The sequence below is a fragment of the Colobus angolensis genome, unplaced genomic scaffold (assembly GCF_000951035.1).
Source record: "Colobus angolensis palliatus isolate OR3802 unplaced genomic scaffold, Cang.pa_1.0 Scaffold10, whole genome shotgun sequence".
In the NCBI taxonomy this organism is placed as follows: Eukaryota; Metazoa; Chordata; class Mammalia; order Primates; family Cercopithecidae; genus Colobus; species Colobus angolensis.
The window spans coordinates 14,998,328-15,018,420 of NW_012110919.1; the positions used below are offsets into that span (position 1 = coordinate 14,998,328).

At 43.9% G+C, this 20,093-nt stretch overlaps 1 protein-coding gene across 1 annotated transcript in view; it reads right to left on the reverse strand.

Annotated features, from left to right (window-relative positions):
• Positions 1-20,093, reverse strand: part of NT5DC3 (5'-nucleotidase domain containing 3) — a 66,086-nt gene that overhangs the window by 20,315 nt on the left and 25,678 nt on the right. The window contains exons 2-5 of the mRNA XM_011935112.1: positions 18,122-18,306; positions 9,387-9,461; positions 8,855-8,910; positions 1,137-1,227 (exon numbers count right to left, since the gene is read on the reverse strand). Coding sequence (XP_011790502.1) covers positions 1,137-1,227; positions 8,855-8,910; positions 9,387-9,461; positions 18,122-18,306 — 407 coding nt within the window. The remainder of the gene's footprint in view (positions 1-1,136; positions 1,228-8,854; positions 8,911-9,386; positions 9,462-18,121; positions 18,307-20,093) is intronic.

Consider the following 20,093-nt stretch of genomic DNA (forward strand, 5'->3'; position numbering starts at 1 on the left):
AAAAAAAAAAAAAAAAAAGGTAAAATGTTCCCCTCGTTCCTTATCATTCACAGCACAGCTGATGTCTCACTCTAAGTATAACTAGGATATCGACAGAAATGCCCTGACTTCTCCCAAAGAGTCTAATCACGCTTCCCCTCCTGATTTTTCCTGTGCCCAGTCCCACTTCTGGTTCACACTCTTTCAGGAAGCACAGAGGAAATCCAGCAAACAAATTATTGCCCATAATGACATAAAAACGCACATAACTCTCCTGAACTGGAGCACACCCTCACAGCCCATATTTGAGTTTAAAAAAGAGCTTTTCTCTGAATGCTTGCAATTTATACTACAGATTCTCCTCAACTTATGATGGGGTTACATTCTGATAAACCCCCTGTAAAAGATGCATTTATACATCTAACCTACCAAACATCATGGCTCAGCCTAGCCTATCTTAAGCATTCTCAGAACATTTATATTAGCCTATAAAGGCTCATTTATATTAGCCTTTATTATAAGGTGTTGAGTGTCTCATATAATTTATTGAATACTGTAATTTATGTTGAAATTACAATGGCTTTGCACCATTGTAAAGTTAAAAAATTTTAAGTAGAATCATTGTTAAGTCAGGGGCCATCTGTACTAAGTTTAGTAACTGACCGGGCAACTTCCATTTCATTTTGACAAAGCAAGTAAGTGAGTGCATCCAATAAGACAAGAAAGAAAAATTCTGAGTGGAAAGAGAACCACAAAAGTTAGAAAAGCAGAGGTTTCCCTAAAGGTAAACAGGGTGGCTGTGTAGCCATCAACTCTGGCATTTCATAGCCATTCGTCAAAGGAAGCAGTAGCTGTCACACTGACAGCCCCAATCTGTTCTGGAGTCCACTCCAGAAACTAGGGACATTCCTGGAGATGGGGTGGCAATCGGGGTAGGTATGTGGGAGGTAAAAACAGCCTTCACCAGGTGTGGAGGAAGGGCTTCAGAAAGGAGAATCATGAAAGAATCTGGGGGCGTCCCCTTCAAACACTAGTCTCTCTCAACACACAATCTCAAATTTCCCTGTCAATTCCATATGAGCAGTAGGTAACTTCGACAAGGCCATGTTTCAAGAAGGAAAAAGGCAGCTTTAAATGAATAAAGTGCTGCTCATTACCTTTCCGTAGAAGTCGCTCATCTGCTCCAAAGGCACATGGGACCCCTCGTACATTTCAATGACTTCATCATCAGGGACAACACTGAGGCCTCTGGAAAAACCAGACAGTGCAGTTAAAGAGCTCAACTAGAGAGACCAATGATTTTCACACCCTTGTGCAGTGCTGGGATTTTTCAATTGAGGTGCAAGACACTGTCGTCATGACGAGGCTGAATGTGCCACAAGTAAATGCTACAAATATCAGGTAAGATGCTACTACATTTACTACTACTACTGTTCTAACAAGAACAGTAACAAGAGCAGGAATAGTAATAGTTAATATTACATGGCACGTACTATAGGCCAGATATGAATTACACCCAGTCATTCGTGTAATTCTCAGCAGTCCTAGGAGGAAGGCACTATTACTCTTCCCATTTCCAGCTGAGGTAACTAAAGCACAGAAAGGTCATGTACCTGTTCAAGGTCACCAAAGTAGAAAGTGGTGGATCAAGATTAGAACCCAGGTTTTCTGGCTCTATGGCCCAGGCTCTTATACCACTAAGGCACAAGGCTTCCTAATGACTCGCTTTGGGGTGGGCTGGCTTTTGTTTTAATGTATTTAATATATTAGGGCAGAGAAAGGTTGTTTTTGTCTCCATCAGACATCCTCCTGCCCTCTAATACTCTAGCCTGAGATAGGAGCTGATTTGGGTTGGCTGTATCTCCACCTAAATCTCATCTTGAATTGTAGCTCCAATAATTCCCACAGGTTGTGGGAGGGACTTGGTGGGAGATCACTGAATCACTGAAGCTGTTTTCCCCATACTGTTCTCGTGGTAGTGGGTAAGCCTCACGAGATCGGATGATTTTATTAGGGGTCTCCCCTTTCACTTGGCTCTCATTCTCTCTTCCCTGCCACCATGTGAGGCATGCCTTTCACCTTCCGCCACGATTGTGAGGCCTCCCCAGCTATGTGGAGCTGTGAATCCATTAAGCCTCTTTTTCTTTATAAATTACCCAGTCTCAGGTATGTCTTTATCAGCAGCGTGAGAACAGACTAATACAAGTGCTGAGAATGGAAATTGCCACACCCAAGGCTCAGTGGACTAAACCCCGTGACATGAGGCAGGAAGCCCTGTGGCACCACCACCTTGGAGAGGCAATGACCCTGAATGCTTTGTGACACTCAAGGCCAGTTTCCTCATCTACCATCTGCCTGCCTCTGGAATCTGCAAATGAATCTACTTCTTCCACATACAAAAAAAAAAATGAATTGTGAAGTCAGTGGCCAGGGTTTCACTCCTGCCTCTGCCACCAGTGACTAGAGCAGGTGCCTTCACCTGTTCAGCTGGACTCATCCACTCTCAAGCGTCAGGAGAGGAAACACCTGCTCTTCTACCCCTTCTGTGGAGGAGAAAGTGCTTGAGAAATAGACACCGATGATTACAAAACTACAGACTGAATAGTACAGGAAATGTCACGCTGTGCTACAGCAGGAGTATAAATAATTCAAGAAGAATTTTAGTTACTAACACAACAGGTTGCTTAGCATACAAAACCACATGGTCCACAGTAAAACCTATGTACGATATCATTTATGTTTTGCTATGTAACATTAACAAAAAGATCACTTCGACCTCTTTCCTCCCGTCTCCATCACTCACATTACTTTAAAAAGTTATCTGAGTGGATTCATTAATATTTTGCCTCTGGTCTTGATTAGTCTGTTACAACTACCAGCCTTTGAAAAAAATAGAAACACTGGACTCCCTTTATCTTTGCTCCAGAAATAAGATAAGACACTGGCACTAAGCCAGATCGTTCGAGGCAGTGACCTTGGAAATCAGTCCCTGCTGAGCAGCAGCAGTCACGTGTCCACACTGCTAAGGCTCTAACACTGCAGAGAAAATATAAAAAGTAAAGTGATTCGGCCAGGTCAGAGTTATTTCTCTGCCCTTTGGAAGCCACTGCTGCCTCTAAGGCACAGGCACAGCCACCCAGGCTGCATCCACAAGAGCCAAACAACCAAATGGCAACTCAGAAGAAGCAGTGAAATCTGCCAGCTGAATTCCCCAAGAAGCAGCTGCATCAAACCAAGAGCCAAACACAACTGCAGCAGGCATGGGCAGACTGCCCGGCCACATCTGAATGCAGCCTCGACCAGCATCGAAATCGAAGTGGAAGTTCCTTTTCCCCCGCTCAGAGTGAGCAACACGAGGTTAGGAGCACAGATCTGCAAGGGCTTCAAATCCCCGCTCTCTTCATCACTAGAGATACTACCTTGACAAGTAATTTATCCCTTTTGGGTCTCAAAGTCTTCATTCTTAAAGCAGGGAACTATAAAAGTACCTACTTCCTGATGTCACTGAGAAGATCACAGGAGCTACTACGTATAGAATAGTTGGTGTACGGTAAGCACTGTAGAGAGGTTTCACTAGTGTGGCTGTGAAGGGAACCACCCCAGCTTTTCACAAGGTTCATAGTAAAAACTTAAAATGTAGGTACAAAAATGGGGCTGCGGTGGGGGACTCCTCTCCACCTCCCCAGCCGGCAGCACTCACTGCTATGGGCCAAACATCATAAAATTCACCCTGGCGTAGGGACTGGAGACCTGCATCGGGGCTTAGAAACAAACTAGGCTGAGATGGACACTTTCTTCCCACCTTCTCTCATTCATGACCCCTTCTGGAGTGAAAAAGAAGAAAAGTGACATTTCTGCAGGCCCAGGCACTTAAACCACTAAGGTACAAAGCTTCCTAATGACTTGCTTTGGGGTAGGCTGGCCTTTTCTTTTTTTCTTTTTAAACATATTTAACACATTGGGGCAGAGAAAGGCTGTTTTTGTCTCCATGAGACATCCTCCTGCCCTCTAATACTCTTCCCTGAGACAAGTGCTAAGAGTGGAAATGGCCACACACAAGGCTCAGTGACATGAGGCAGGAAGCCCAGTGGCACCACCCTGTATTTTGGGCCCTGTGCAGATATGCTTCATCTCCACAAGCTGCCCCTTAGGCAGGGACTGGAATCATGTCTGCTTTACATGAGGAAACCAAGGCTTTCAGAGGGTCCAGAGACTGCTCAAGACCATACACACACACGTGAGCCGTGGAGCTGGGAAGTGTGAGTGACTTGAGTCCACACGCTCCCTCCCGAGGCCAGCTCACCTCAACACCCATCTCAGCAGCGAAGCAACAGTGAACTTCCTACAGCCTCATTCTGAACGCTCCTTCCCCCTGAATGCCTCAGTGGCTCTTTCTACTGTCCACACTCCTTGACACAATGGACAGTGTATATACAAGAAACAAGGCAATTCTTCTCCTGTGAACCCCAGGAGAAGAGAGGGGAGAAAGGGCATTTCAGGCTGAGAGGGTGAGCAGAGGACTCACCACAAGTTGGCCATGAAGGGTGGGTAGGATTTCAAGAAGCAGAGAGGAAGAAAAACTGCACCCTGGCTGAACTCCAGCAGGAGCAAGTGCCAGGTGACAAGAGAGAAGACGTCAAGGGAAAAGAATCCCTGTGCTGTCTTCGCCTGCCCGGCATCCTCTCTTCATCATAATGGTTCAAGACCAAACACATGACCCAAGTCATTCTGATGAGATTCAGTCCTGAGACTCCTGCGGAATGTGGAGAAACAAAGCTCCTCTGTTCCTCTTGACCTGGAGCTGGGGGGAATGTGGGCCTGGAGTGCCAGGGGTCACTAAGGCGGGGCTTGCCTGAGAGTGAGCCAAGTCAGAAAGGAAGGCCAAGAGATGGAAAGAGTTCTGAAAATAGTAATTTGGCCCCTAGAGCCAGCCACACCTGCAAACTCACTCTGTCTGTGGACTGTACAATTAGTTTCTGAGCCAGTTTGAGTTTCAGTCACTTGCCAACAAGAGTCTTGACCAACCTAGTAAGTTAAGGAGCTGTGTATGGAAGAAGAGGAAGTGAAGGGTTTAAAGCAGGTTGATAAAAATCTCAAACCTAAGCCTAAGCATATGGCTTAGCCTTTATTCTGTAGAGAGCAGGGAGCCATCCAGGGATTCAGAGGAGGGGATTATCGGGAGTAATGATTTAGGGAATCAGTCTGGCAAGAATGTCCAGGATGGAGTGCCCTGCAGCAAACCCCAAGATCCCAGGAGAGAAGGGGTAAGTGTCTAGGGAGGGGGCCGACAGCAGAAACAGAGAGGGAGAGACAGAACAAAGACACCTGGTGAGGATTCTCATAAGCATGCATAACCTTGCCTTCTTCGTTCTCTCCCCCACCTTCACCATTGCAAAATAATTCTGGGAAAACATTAGGAGCTATGAGTAAGGGAACAAACGAATGTTCATTTAAGAGGTTTAGAGAAAGAAAAAACTAAAAATTGGAATATGTTAAATGTAGCAACAACTTTAAAATATACGTTAAAAAGTCTGTTGGGAATGGTACAATCTGGAGGTCAACTGAGTCATTTCAAAAGCCTTAAAATGAATGAACAACGTTCACCCGGCAATTTCACTTACAAAGATTTTTCCTAAGAAAATGAGACATGTGCACAAAAATGTATTAATTATATTTAATATACATGTTACTTACAAAATAAATGAAAAGTTTTTTTTTTTTTAACTTTTAGGTTCAGGGGTACATGTGCAGGTTTGTCATATAGGCAAATTCATGTCACGCGAGTTTGTTGTAGATATTTCATTACCCAGCTACTAAGCCCTAGTACCCTACCCATTAGTTATTTTTCCTGATCCTCTCCCTCCTCCCACCCTCCATCCTCCAGTAGACCCCAGAGTCTATTGTTCACCTCTATGTGTTCATGAGTGCTCATCATTTAGCTTCCACTCGTGAGAACACGCAGTATTTGGCTTCCTATTCCTGCATTAGTCTGCTAAGGATAATGGCCTCCAGCTCCATCCATGTTCCCGCAAAAGATGTGATCTTGTTGGAAAGATTATTTGTAATTGTCCATACTAAAATACATTTACCACCCCCCAAAAAAATGTGTTGAGGGACTCCAACTATCCCTTATACCTTCAGAAAGGCCACACAGCATGGTGGCCAAGAGCACAGACTCTGGTCCCAGGCTGCCTGGGTCTGAATTCTAGCCCAGGCAATTATTTGCTGTGTGACGTTGGAGCAAGTTACTTAACACCTCTGGCACTAATAATAGTATTGACTTCATATAGTTATTTTGAGGATTAAATGAGTTAACTCAAACAAAACCCTTATAACAGTGCCTGTCCCATAGTAAGATTCAATATTTGCTGGTCACTATTAGTAATATTATTACCATCATCACCACCACTTCCTCTCCATCCTGAAACACCATTAAAGTGAGAGTAAAAACAGTCAAAGGAAATGAGAGCAGAGATGTCAATAGACAAGACATTTCCACAAGACACTGGAAGACAAACAGTGGATGCAAAGAAGGTATCTGACTTAACATTGACAACAGAAGCCTGCGAGGGTACACCCATGACAACAACTGATTCCCTACCACAAGCTACAGAAAGGCTCAGCACAAGGAGGAACCAGGAAGCTACTGGAGGATACACTCCAGCAAAATGAGGGAGGAAAGCCAGAGAGAGGAAGAGAAGGGAACTCAAAACACGGAAAGCAGTGAAGGGAAGACCCAAGACAAGCAACCAAACCAGATCAGACGGGGGGGGACAGTCAATTTTTAAAAACAAAAGTGACAGATTATTGAAAACATCTGAATTATTGGAAAATAAATGGTAACGGACCATTTGGAAAAAATCAGAGATTGCTACACAGAAAACTAGGCAAACAAAAACTGAGATTATTGTTAAAATCTAAGAAAAACAAAATATTGTACAAGAAAGAAAATAATCGCACTGTACTACCTGGCTTAAGAGTAAACCATCTGGGCACGGTGGCTCACAGTTGTAATCCCAGCACTTTGGGAGGCTGAGGCAGGCAGATCACCTGAAATCAGGAGTTCGAGACTAGCCTGGCCAACATGGTGAAACCCCATCTCTACTAAAAATACAAAACTAGCCAGGCATGGTGGCACATGCCTGTAATCCCAGGCATGGGATTACCCTTTGGGAGGGTAAGGTAGGAGAATCACTTGAACCTGGGAGGCAGAGGCTTCAGTGAGCTGAGATCTCGCCACTGCACTCCAGCCTGGGTGACAAGAGGGAGACTCCGCCTCAATAACAACAACAACAAAAAGTGAACCAGATAAGACCTTCTAAGTCATAATGTAAACAGTGACCAGTACAACCACCAAAAACTGAGATCTGAATGAGATGAAAGGAATGAGACTGGAGAAGTGGGAGGAGGTGCCAGAAAGCTAAGTCCTTATCTATCACAGCAGGGACAATGTCCAGAATTAATAAATTAGGAAATAGAAGAATGAGCACGTTACTTAAAAAATCTAAAGACTTTAAAAATTTCGGGGGCAGCGGGGAGCACAAAAGATTGCTGCTGACCCCTGTGACACCTTTAATCCTGTTTCACTGTGTGACTCTATCCATGTTTCACTTTGATTTTAAAAGCAAATAAGCATTAATTTTAACAGTCTGTGAGAGAAGAACGTAAGCTAAGATGTGCATACTTTTAAGTATAAATATACACCTAAATACAAATCACACTCCTAAATCCCCTTCCAAATTAGAGAATTAAAAAAGGCAAAATCCTCCATTTTAAAAATTATAAAGATGGCCAGGTGTGGTGGCTCACGTCTATAATCCCAGCACTTTGGGAGGCTGAGGCAGGCAGATCACTTGGGGTCAGGAGTTTGAGACCAGCCTGGCTAATATGGCGAAACCCTGTCTTTACTAAAAATATAAAAATTAGCCAGGCATAGTGACACGTGCCTACAGTCCCAGCTAATCGGGAGGTTGGGGCAGGAGAATTGCTTGAACCTGGGAGGCAGAGGCTGCCATGAGCCTAGATTGTTTCACTGCGCTACAGCCTGGGCATCGCAGCGAGACTCCGTCTCCAAAAAAAAGTTACAAAGATTTCCAGCTATGAATAGACCAAAAAAAAAAAAGTCTCAATATCCAAACCACCCAAATGCCACGGTGGGAAGGAGAACCCTGTTCCCTCATCCCCAGAGCCCTCTTGCTCCAAGCCTCCTCACCAGGACCCTCCCTCACCTCTGGAAAACCATTCTCCCTCCAGTCCTCCCGACTGCTCCCTACCTCTGAGCACATTTCTTTTTTTTTTTTTTTCTTTTGAGACGGAGTCTCGCTCTGTCACCCAGGCTGGAGTGCAGTGGTGCGATCTCAGCTCACTGCAAGCTCCGCCTCCCAGGTTCATGCCATTCTCCTGCCTCAGTCTCCCTAGTAGCTGGGACTACAAGCGGCCACCACCACGCCTGGCTAATTTTTTGTGTTTTTAATAGAGACAGGGTTTCACCATGTTAGCCAGGATGGTCTTGATCTCCTGACCTCATGATCCGCCCGCCTCGGCCTCCCAAAGTGCTGGGGTTACAGGCATAAGCCACCGCGCCTGGCCACCTCTGAGCACATTTCTATCATCACCTCTGTCACTCCGAACTGCAGTCAAGTCTACTTACATGACTTCCCAACCACACTCTGAGCTCCTTGAGGACATCAGTGCAAACCAAGCCCTTAGCACCTATCAGGGTAGCAGGCCTCAACAAATGCTCTTGAATAAGTGAGTGAGTGGATGAATCATATCCACACTGCAGCCCTCCTCATTACTGAACAGTCAGAGGGTCCTGAAACCCAAAGCACCTGGTTACTTCATGTAAATTAAATGTATCTCCTCTTACTCTTACCTGTAGACAGTTCCCAGCTGGATATAATGAAAAGCATCGATCTTCATTAATACTGCCTTTAAAAACATAAACATATGCACATGTAAATAATGTATAACCATTTGCATATTACATGAGCCTTCCAGGTGTCATCATAAATCCTATCAACATTAGGCTGCCCTAACAAGGAAGCACACTGTATGTTCCTGAAAGGGTTGCTTGTTAATTAATGTGCTGTACAGCTCTTTAAAGAAATGGCCTATCTGCAAAAGACAGGGGAAAAAAATAGATATGGCAAGTGGTTCTTCCTCAAAACACCAAAACGACTACTAGAAATAAACAGTACCTCCTAAATAGCTAAATGCATTTATGCTTTTCTAATACATAGTTTCTTCCAGAAGATTCTATCCAAAGATATGTGAATAATTTGGTTCTGCAGTCCCAAATAACATAATTTAAAACTAATTTGCCCATTCAGTAAAGAAAAGTACCAAGAGTACATTTCATTTCCAAACATCACTAAACCACAGAAAAACAGGAGAAGTAAACCTACCCGCTGCACATCATAATGAAGTCCACGAATTGCAAAATTTGGGTCGTACTCATACTTCCTGATTTCTGCTGGATACTAAGAAAGAAGAAAGGAACTGGTTTTAGCCAACAATGTGCTAAGTGCAGGATCCTGTCCAGATCTGGCCCTTGTACAAAGGCTGAGGTAGTTGATACACCAGTGGGAAGTTGGAGTCAGAACGGACAGACCACAGCTTGCCCCTCCGCTTCCAGTCCAAGCGCCTCCCAGCAAGCACCCCAGCCAGAGCCTTCCATCCTGCCCTGCGCCCTGTCTATCTGCCCAAGCACAGGTTGGGCCTCGTTCCCTCCCCCGCCAACTTCTCTCAACTCTCTCCTCTCTTTCCCTCCCCTACCTGTGTCCCTAGATCCCAGATCCCTAAGACCCCAGCAACACATCGGCTTCAACCTCCACCCAGCACTCCCTGCTTTTATCTTCAAGGCTGCTGCGGAGAGGCTGGAAAGTGCCCTCTAATACTGGAAGCACAACTTTGCTCAAACTCATTGTCAGCCATCCATTTAACTCATATATAAGCACCTTGATGTGGCAGGCCCCTGGACGGCCCCATTACCAGGTTTCATGGAGAGTCTTAAGGTGAAAACTTCTGAGAGTGGGGCCTCTCCACAGAGCTTTCATTGCTTTTCTCATCTGGACAGCTGGGCAACCCCATGGCTGTCAGTCACAGCATTCTCGACACTAGGCCTAGGGAGGCCCTTCCTTGGCACGTGGATTACAGTTACTATCCAGCACTCTGTCTCAGAACAGTTGTGAAGGCGGCAGATACGGTTTGGCTCTATGTTCCCAGCCAAGTCTCATCTTGAATTGCAGTTCCCATAATCCCCATGTATTGTGGGAGGGACCTGGCAGGAGACAATTGACTGACGGGGGCAGTTTCCCCATACTCACAAGATCTGATGGTTTTATACGGGGAAACCCCTTCACTTGGTTATCATTCTCTCTCTTGCCTGTGCCAATGTAAGATGTGCCTTTTGCCTTCTGTCATGATTGTGAGGCCTCCCCGGCCACATGGAACTGTGAGTCCACTAAATCTTTTTTTCTTTATAAATTACCCGGCCTTGGGTAAGTCTTTATCAGCAGCGTGAAAACAAACTAATACAGCAGCCCAGCTCCTCTGGTATTTCCTATTCTCAAGCCATTCCTCACACTATGCAGAATTGCTGGCTCCTCCTTATCTACTGCACCAGGTATCCAAGTCCTTACTTCTCTCCCTAAATCTCAGAATTAGGACACCAGCTACCTTGTGGATGGCACTGATCTGTGGGCACCATTTCTGCTGCTACTACATGGTAGGCCCTACCATCCCCATTTTATTCAGAGGGATATCAGAGGTTCTGAATGAAACAAGCTAGGGTGTGGTGGGCAGAGAATCAGGCTGGGGCCTTCTCCCCTGCTCTCCTCACTGCCCCTCTGCCCTCGGACCACAGACATGCAGGCCTGAGTCTAGAGAGGCCACATCACTAGGACTTTCTAATTGTGATGCAAGTTGCTTAAGTTAAAACCCAGACAACTATTAAATGCCCAGGAAACCTCCTTCTATGGCTGAGCTGCTAATATTTCATGGCCAAGGTTCCATTTGTACAAGAACATTTCCTGGGACCAGCAGGCTGACCCGCATGTGGCAATTTTTCAAGTCAGGCTGCACGAAACACTTAACTCAAATGTCACATTTGGGATCATTTATCCACCACCAGCCATGTGTGCCAAGAAATCACCAAACTGACATTTCCATCATGGGCGTTTCCAAGAATTGAGAACCCTGTGTATGGTCCTGCATTTTTGCAGACATACTTGACAAGCTGACACAGAACCCAACGCCTAGCACCCTGGATCTGCTTACTGAAGGGGGGCCAAGGGACTTCAGCAGCTCTGCAATCTCCTGTTAAACTCGTGACTGATGGATGAATAAGAGGGCAGACAGGAAAGAAATATTTTAATATGTCACTGAGAGAGGTGCCTTCATTGAGCATTTGCTATATGCCACACACTAGACACTTTCTATGACTTTCTTTATCCCTCACTACACCATCACAAAGGAAGCAGGGCATCTCAAGTCTATTTTACTATTGAATAATCTGAAGATCAGTGGCAAGGAATTTGCCCAAGGTCACACAGCTAGATAGTGGTCGAGCCAGTATTTGAACCCAGGTCCGCATCACACCCAAGTCCACCCCTAACCACCACATAATCAATTCTGAACCAACTCTAAGCCACCATATACTGGACACTCATAGCCTCCCTGTGACAGCAGCACCTCAGAGAGGCTCAACAAGTTTGCTGAAAGCCTTTGCAGTTACGAGTGGAGCACAAACTATTTTAGTTGATTGCTGGCACTTATACTGAGAGTGTTTACTGCTGAAAAGTCTGCTGGTTCTTTCTCTGAATGACACTTATCTAGGCTCCCCAGCAGGACATGCCCTCCACACACTCACATTCCCTTTGCCTCTCACTCTCAATGTTATTCTTGGGGAGCCACCCCTGAGAAATACACAATGTTTATTTGGTCCAAAGACCATAGTGAGCGACTATATGAGTCCGTTCTCACGCTGCTAATAAACACATACCTGAGACTGGGTAATTTATAAAGCAAAGAGGTTTAATGGACTCACAGTTCCACATGGCTGGGGAGACCTCACAATCATGGAGGAAAGTCACATCTTACATGGCAGCAGGCAAGAGAGCTTGTGCAGGAGAACTCGTCTTTATAAAACCATTAGATTTCTTGAGACTTACTCACTATCGCAAGAACAGCACAGGAAAAACCCACCCCCATGATTCAATGACCTCCCACCAGGCCCCTCCCATGACATGTGGGGATTATGGGAACTACAATTCAAGATGAGATTTGGGTGGGGACACAGACAAACCATATCAATGGCCTTGAAAACTGTCAGATGCAGCTGGAAAAGCCGCAACAGGACAATGTCATAATGAAGAATATAGGTTCTGAGGCTGAGAGACCAGGCTTCAAACCCTGCTCCCGCCATGTGCTAGCTGGGTGACTCTGGGCAAGGTCATCTGTCCCTCTGATGAGCCTTGGTTTTCTCATCTACGAAGTAAAGATAACAAGAATCCCATCCTTTTGGAAGTGCAAAGGATTCAGCCCAAACATGCGTGTGGCAAGTCAGGGCAGTGCCTGGCACATGGCAAGTGCTCAATAAAATGAAGTGGCTTCGCTGGATTGGGAGCTGGCAGCCTGGGGTTTTAGGTCCACCCTACTAGCCCCTGTTACTCTCCTGTATGACTTTAGGTAAGTCTTCTCCAAGGCCTCTTCTAGTCGAACCATTTTGACTAGGGTCTATGCTCTACTCCTGCCCCAAAATTGTAATCTCCCCATACAACCAGCCTGGTCAAAAACATCCTCATGATTGGCCCATTTCCAATACACACACACATAGCATCAGTAGAACACCTGTTAACAGTGACATCCAGCCCAGGAACCAAAGCTGCTCACATTGGCCAGGTGGCTACAGTCCTCTCCAATGGTCTCAGCTAGATTTTCAGGACGTTTCATAGTTTAGAAACCTTTCACCACCCAAGGGGGAAAAAATAAAAAGACTCACCCAAGGTGAGGTATTATGGAGATAACTGGCATCTCTAAAAGGAGTAAGAAATATAAAAGATAAAAGCGTTGATTTCATCTCCCAGCTTCACACCTTAGTCAGCATTTTTTCTCATTAGTTGGCACCACTGATCACCTCATTGTTCATATCCAAAGCATCGGCTGTGACCCCTCGCACTCCGTGTCCGTGTCTGATCTCTCAGCAAATGCTATGCTCTCTTTTTCCTTTAAATAAACTTTTAGGATAGTTTCAGGCTTACGGAAAGGTTGCAAATACTGAGTTTCTGTATGTATACACCCAATGCCCAGTTTCCTCCAACAAAGATTAAAAGCCTTTTGACTTGGGGTTTTTATTAAAATTCTAATTTAGGCCCAGTCTGGCTTCCTCTAGTACCTTGACTTTGTTCTAATCCCAGTTACAATCTGGGCAAACTCCTGTGTGCTGATAAAGAGCAAAGCGTCCCCCTGAAGATGCTACAGAAACATCCCTACAGCTTCAAGCAAAGTTAATACCAAAATGCAGCAGAGAACCCAGGACTTCTCCATGTGTGCCCAATTCCTACAGTCCTGGGTAATTACAGCTCTCAGACACAGCTAAAACCTCTATATTACAACACTGCTGTGGGTTCCTGAGGTCCAGAGGCCTATAAACATATCTGTTTTCCAGAGGTCTCAGTTTAATCTTTAAAGTAGCCTAAATTACGAGTCTAATTAGAGGCAATGCAGAAGGGCACAAAAACTAAGCTCTCTAAAACCCATCCAAAACACGATGCTAGAGTAACATGACCTCATCAGAATGCTGGCCCCACAAGAAGCACAACTCTCTCACTTACCTGCGGAACTCATGGATGCAGACGTCAAGTGTTTAGTGAGTTCCTACTTTGTGCCAGGGCCTGGGAATACAGCAGTGAACAAAACTGACAAAGGTGTCTGCCCCTGCAAAGCTCCCATTCTACCTGGGGAGGCAGACCATACACAAATACACACACAGAATATAACACCTCAGAGTGTATGTTCTAAAAGAAAATGCAATACAAGTATTCACAGATCAGAGATCGGAGCCGGGGGCAGTGAGGGCAAGAAAAGCAAGCCAGGAGCAGGCCTCATCTAGGAGAAGAAAGAGTGTACCAAGGCAGAAGTAGGAAAGGGTTTGGAGGTTCAAGGAGCAGGAGGGGAGGAGGGGAGTCAGCTGGAGGAGGCTGGGGAGGCTCTCGCTATGATGGGATGAAAACCACACTTCACCTCTGTGGTCTTCCTCCCCCAAACCCATAACCCAGGCTAATCATAAGGAAAATGCACACAGCACCTAATTGGCACGCTTCAAAACTGTCAAGGTCATTTTAAAAAGCAAGGAAAGTCGGAGAAGCTGTCAAAGCCAAGAGGCGCCTGACAGACATGACAACTGACTGTAATGTGGTGTCCTGGAGGGGATCCTGGAGCAGGAAATGGACATTTCGTAAAAACTAAAAATAATTGAAAGAAGTATGGACTTTAGTGAATAATAATGTATCAAGATTGGTTCTTTAGTTGTAACAAATGTACCCGGATCCTGGAGCAGGAAATGGACATCTCGTAAAAACTAAAAATAATTGAAAGAAGTATGGACTTTAGTGAATAATAATGTATCAAGATTGGTTCTTTAGTTGTAACAAATGTACCTTAGTCAAGTGTTAACATTGGAGGAAACTGGGCATTGGGTGTATACATACAGGAACTCAGTATTTGCAACCTTTCCGTAAGCCTAAAACTATCCTAAAAGTTTATTTAAAGGAAAAAGAGAGGATAGCATTTGCTGAGAGATCAGACACGGACGCAGAGTGTGAGGGGTCACAGCCGACGCTTTGGATACGAACAATGAGGTGATCAATGGTGCCAACTAATGAGAAAAAATGCTGACTAAGGTGTGAGGCTGGGAGATGAAATCAAGAGCTTTTCTACCCCTCCCTTTCTATTCCTTGGATGACAAATAAAATCAAAATACAGACAGTTATTACTTGATTTTTTTTTAATTTCCATTTTTGTAAAAATCTCTTATCTTTTAAAAAGGGTAATTACGAAGGAGCTGGAACCTTTTATGTTTGCTTTTTGGAAAGACGCTAAATTGCAAATTTACTGTTCTATGACTGTGTGTCTCAAAAGCATATGTCTTTCTATCTCCACAACTACACAAAGTGCATCGGTCTTGGCTGCAAAAATGGTCCTGAACTCAGTGCATCTTCGAAGAATTATTTTGTTTAGTCAGAAGAAGAGAAAAATTTGCGTAAGCATAATTGACTCTACTAACATGCCTGATACAATTAGTATTATAACTTCTTTTAGTTTTATCAAAGCAACAAATAGATATAATGAGAATGAAATTTCAATGATCTTAAATCTAGAGGCTTTTCAAATAGTAAAATAGTAATTGCAGCTTTTATTTTATCCATCTATTTCATCTCTCTTCCCCTCAAATTTCATAAATTTTTATTTTCATGAATATTTTATTTACATCTGAACCAAAAAAACCATAGGATGGAAAGGTGTTAGTAACCCCATAAGACAGGCAACATGGAGTCGAGGAGAGAATAGAGTCCTTTGGAAACAGACAGACCGGAGTTCAAATCCTGGTTCTGTCTCCTGACCTGTGGCCTTGATCCAGTAGCTTAATTTTTTGAACCTCAGTTTCCTCAGCTGCAAACAGAGACAACATGTGTGTGCAGGGTTGTTGTGCACATTAGAAATAATAGTATTAGTATTAATAAATAGGTAACATTTATTGAGTGTTTTCTATGTGCCATCTACTTCCTATTTATTAATTCATTTACCACAGTGACTGTGAGGAAAGCACTGTTACTATGCCCATTTTACGGGGGAGAAAAATGAGGTCCAGAGAAACTGAGTGAGTCAATCAAGATTATGTAGGAAATAAGTGATGAAGCCCAGAAATTGAACCCCAGCAGTGAGGCCTTAGAACCTGTGCTTTCAGCACCTACTGGCCAATCAATGAACACTGCCACTGGGATCATGGCTTGCTTTTTATAAACGACATCAAAGTCAGAGAAAACACTGCAGCTGACCTGGGACTGAAATGTCAGCACCAATGCAACACCCCTTTGGATCCACCTTTTAGGGGGTGGTGAACAGATGGCGGGATGGCAGGCAGGAACCAAGGTCAGAACCACCTTGTTCTTAGTTGGCTTTCATCTCATGATCCAGGCAAAGGACTGCAGTTTAGATGGAGGAGAGTAGTCCCTTGAACAAATGAGATCTGCCGCTGGATGCCAAGTGGCTAGGTGGTTTCACATCTAGTAAAGTGGCCATAACTAAAGAAAGCCAGCTGCTGGCTTAGTGGCAGAAAGGAAGCTTCTTTGTGGCAAATGCCATGACTGCATTTTGGATATGGACAAAATGAGCTGCTTAAATCCACTGATAACCAAAAGCTGAGGGGGATCAGAAAATATGCTGAATCAAATGGTTAGGATCCAAGACTAAGGAGAATTTTGGCTGCATTAATAAAAATATGGCATCCAGAACAAGGGAGGTGATGGTCTCCTTCTATTCCACTCTAGCCGGACCCCACCTGGAGTAACATTTTCAAGGCCTCACATTTAAGAGAAACAAACCAGAGCACACACAAAGGAAGATGACTAGGATGATGAAAAGAAAAGAAGACAAATGAGAATGGTTAAAAGAGCTAAGAACGATCAAGTTGGGAAAAGTCTTGGAGGGCGTAATGGCTGGTCTATACAACACTAGCTCATTATATGTCTGGTACTCGAACGGTTAAATATAAAACAGTAGTTTACATAATTTGGGGTTAGAAGTTACTCATACCCACCCTCAGCCCTCCTTTGCTGCGAACTCCTTCAAGATTTGGCTGAAATATCACCTTCTTTGCTTCCCCAATTCCCTCAGGCAGAGAAAGTTGTTCTAACCATCACACTCAGACACAACCGATGTCTAAGGAGACCTCCACTAGGAGGCTGCATAACTGATCTGCCCACGTGACCGACGACCGCACTGGGCTGTTGGTTCTTTACGGGCAATGCCTGTCTCCTACTCATCTTTATCTTCTCAGCTTGTATTGCAGGGCTTGGCACAAGGAGGCTTAAGAAACATGTGAATGGCCGGGCGCGGTGGCTCAAGCCTGTAATCCCAGCACTTTGGGAGGCCGAAACGGGCGGATCACGAGGTCAGGAGTTCGAGACCATCCTGGCTAACACGGTGAAACCCCATCTCTACTAAAAAATACAAAAAGCTAGCCGGGCGAGGTGGCGGGCGCCTGTAGTCCCAGCTACTCGGGAGGCTGAGACAGGAGAATGGCGTAAACCCGGGAGGCGGAGCTTGCAGTGAGCTGAGATCCGGCCACTGCACTCCAGCCTGGGCAACAGAGCGAGACTCTGTCTCAAAAAAAAAAAAAAAAAGAAACATGTGAAGCAATAAATTAAGGAAGAAAAGAGGTCAATGGTGAGAGCTGTATGAAAGCAGAATTGTTCAACCCATGAAAGAACTTCCCAAAAATCAGAACCTCCTCCCAGGGCAACGTGCACCTGTCTGAGATGGAGATCTGAGCTGTACTTCCCAGGAGAGGTCTCAAAGGGTATGGCCCACAAGACTTCTGAGGACACTTCTTATCCTGCTTCCTGAAATGTGTACTCAAATCAGACTAGAGAAAAAAATGATAGGGTTGCATATTTTCTTTTTTCCTTCCTCATTAAAAACTCTCAACAATACTACATATCAGAAGAAAGACATTGAAATATGCTTTGCTCTTAGCAATTCAAATAGGTGTTGAAGGTAAAACACCTCCTAACATCTGAGGAATTCCTCCTAACCAGAATTCAACAGGCAGGCTGCCAATTCATCAAGCTCCAGGAGACACTGTGTCATTCCGTGAAAGACGAGAATGTAAATATCTACAGCCAAATCTCTATTAATGCACATCTTGGGAAGGTCTTTTGCCAAAAGACATCTAAAGATTTTTTTTAAAAAAATTATCATCTTCCAGGTAAGAGTTATTTGGAAGGCAACAAAATCTACTTATTCATTCAGCAACAATTTATTAAACTACTTCTCTGTGGCAGACATGGGGTCATGTCAGCTCAAGGCTGTTCTAAGGGGAAAAGGGGAGGAAGAAGCTGAAATATTCCTCTGATCTTACCCGGTGTTCATTGATGAGAAGGTCCCGTGCAGCATTAAATATCAGCGTGTGGAGGTGCTTTGAATAAAACACCAAGGTGTAATCATAATCGAAGCCATAGATTTCAATGTCTGACAGGCTCATTTCATTGTTTGAGAAAATGGCATCTGGATTCAACAAGTTGCTCATAATGGAAGGAACCAATTCTGGAAATAAAGAAAAAAAATACATTACATAATAAATAAGGGTTAGTATGATTTCTAAAGAAAAAAAATGAGTAAACTAGACTACAAAAGAGATTTGCTTCACCTTGAAAACATGCTGGTGAAGAAAGCCAGCCACAAAGGACCACATGTTGCATGATCCTATTCATATGAAACGTATAGAAATGACAAACCCATAGGCACAGAAAGGAGATTCATGGTTGCCTAGGACCACTGACTGCTAATGGGCACAGAATTTCTTTTTGTGATGATGAAAATGTTCTGAAATTGATGGTGGTGGTGGTTTTGGGGGATTGAGATGAGGTCTCACTCGGTTAACCAGACTGGAGTGCAGTGGCACAATCACAGCTCACTGCAGCCTCAATCTCTAGGGCTTAAGCGATCCTCCCACCTCAGCTTCCTGAGTTGCTGGGACTACAGGTGCAGACCATCACACCCTACTAATTTTTGTACTTTTTGTAGAGACAAAGTCTCCCTGTGTTGCCAAGGCTGGTCTCAAACTCCTGGGCTCAGGAACAACCCATCCACCTCAGCCTCCCAAAGTACCGGGATTACAGTACAGGCATGCGCCTCTGTACCTGGCCAATGGTAATAGTTGAACACTCTTGTGAAAGTACTAAAAACCACTGAATGGGAGACTCTAAAAGGGTAAATTGTATGGTACATAAATTATTTCTCAATAAAAGAACATTTGCTACCAAAAATGAACATTTGCTTCAACATCACAAAAAGGATTTATTTAAAAAATACATGTTGCAGATTTTGGAAAGTAAAAGTACAGTTAACCAAATCTAAATATCATACGTCATCTCACCACCTAGAAAAAAACTACTGACATTTTATGTATTTGCTGCCAACATTTTTCTATGTATATATTTTGGATAGCTAACCTCACACTATATATACAGGTTTGCATTGAGCTCACTAAATTTAATATTCAATCATGAGCCTATACTTTTTGAGAATAAACTATTACATGAGACTTTGACATACATATTGGTGTGCCACAGTTAACCTATTACAGGTTGAGCATCCCTTATCCAAAACGTTTGGGAACAGAACCATTTTGGATATTGAATTTTTTTTGTATTTTGGAGTATTTGCATTATACCTACCGATTGTGGCTCCCTAATCCAAAAGTCTGAAATTCAAAATGCTCCAATGAGTGTTTCCTTGGAGCATCATGTCAGTATGCAAAAGTTTGAGATTTTGGAGCACTGTAGATTTTAGATTTTCAGATCAGGGATGTTCAGCCTGTACTCTAAGTTACACATTTAAGTTTTTTCCTATTTAATAAAAAATAACATTGCAATGAGCATCTTCATGTGTTAATCTTCGCCTTTCAGATGATTTCCTTCAGATGGGTTTGCAGATGTGTGACTACCTTCTACCATCAGGGCCCACTGGATGTTAGGTTTGGGTTTCTTTTTTGAGCAGTTCTAACTATTTGTAAGGATTGCTACTTCATGATTTCTATTTTTTTCTTGGAAGCCTTTCAAAAATTCATTCTACCTTATAATTTCCATGAGTTCACTGGACCCTTTTAAAAAATCAAAGATGCAATAGGGGATGTTGGTGATCTTATTTTTCCAATATGCTGAAATACTTTACTATTAGAATTATTTCATCGTTACTTCTCAATTATTGCCACCTTTTTTTTTTTTTTTGAGACAGAGTCTCGCTCTGTCGCCCAGGCTGGAGTGCAGTGGCCGGATCTCAGCTCACTGCAAGCTCCGCCTCCGGGGTTTACGCCATTCTCCTGCCTCAGC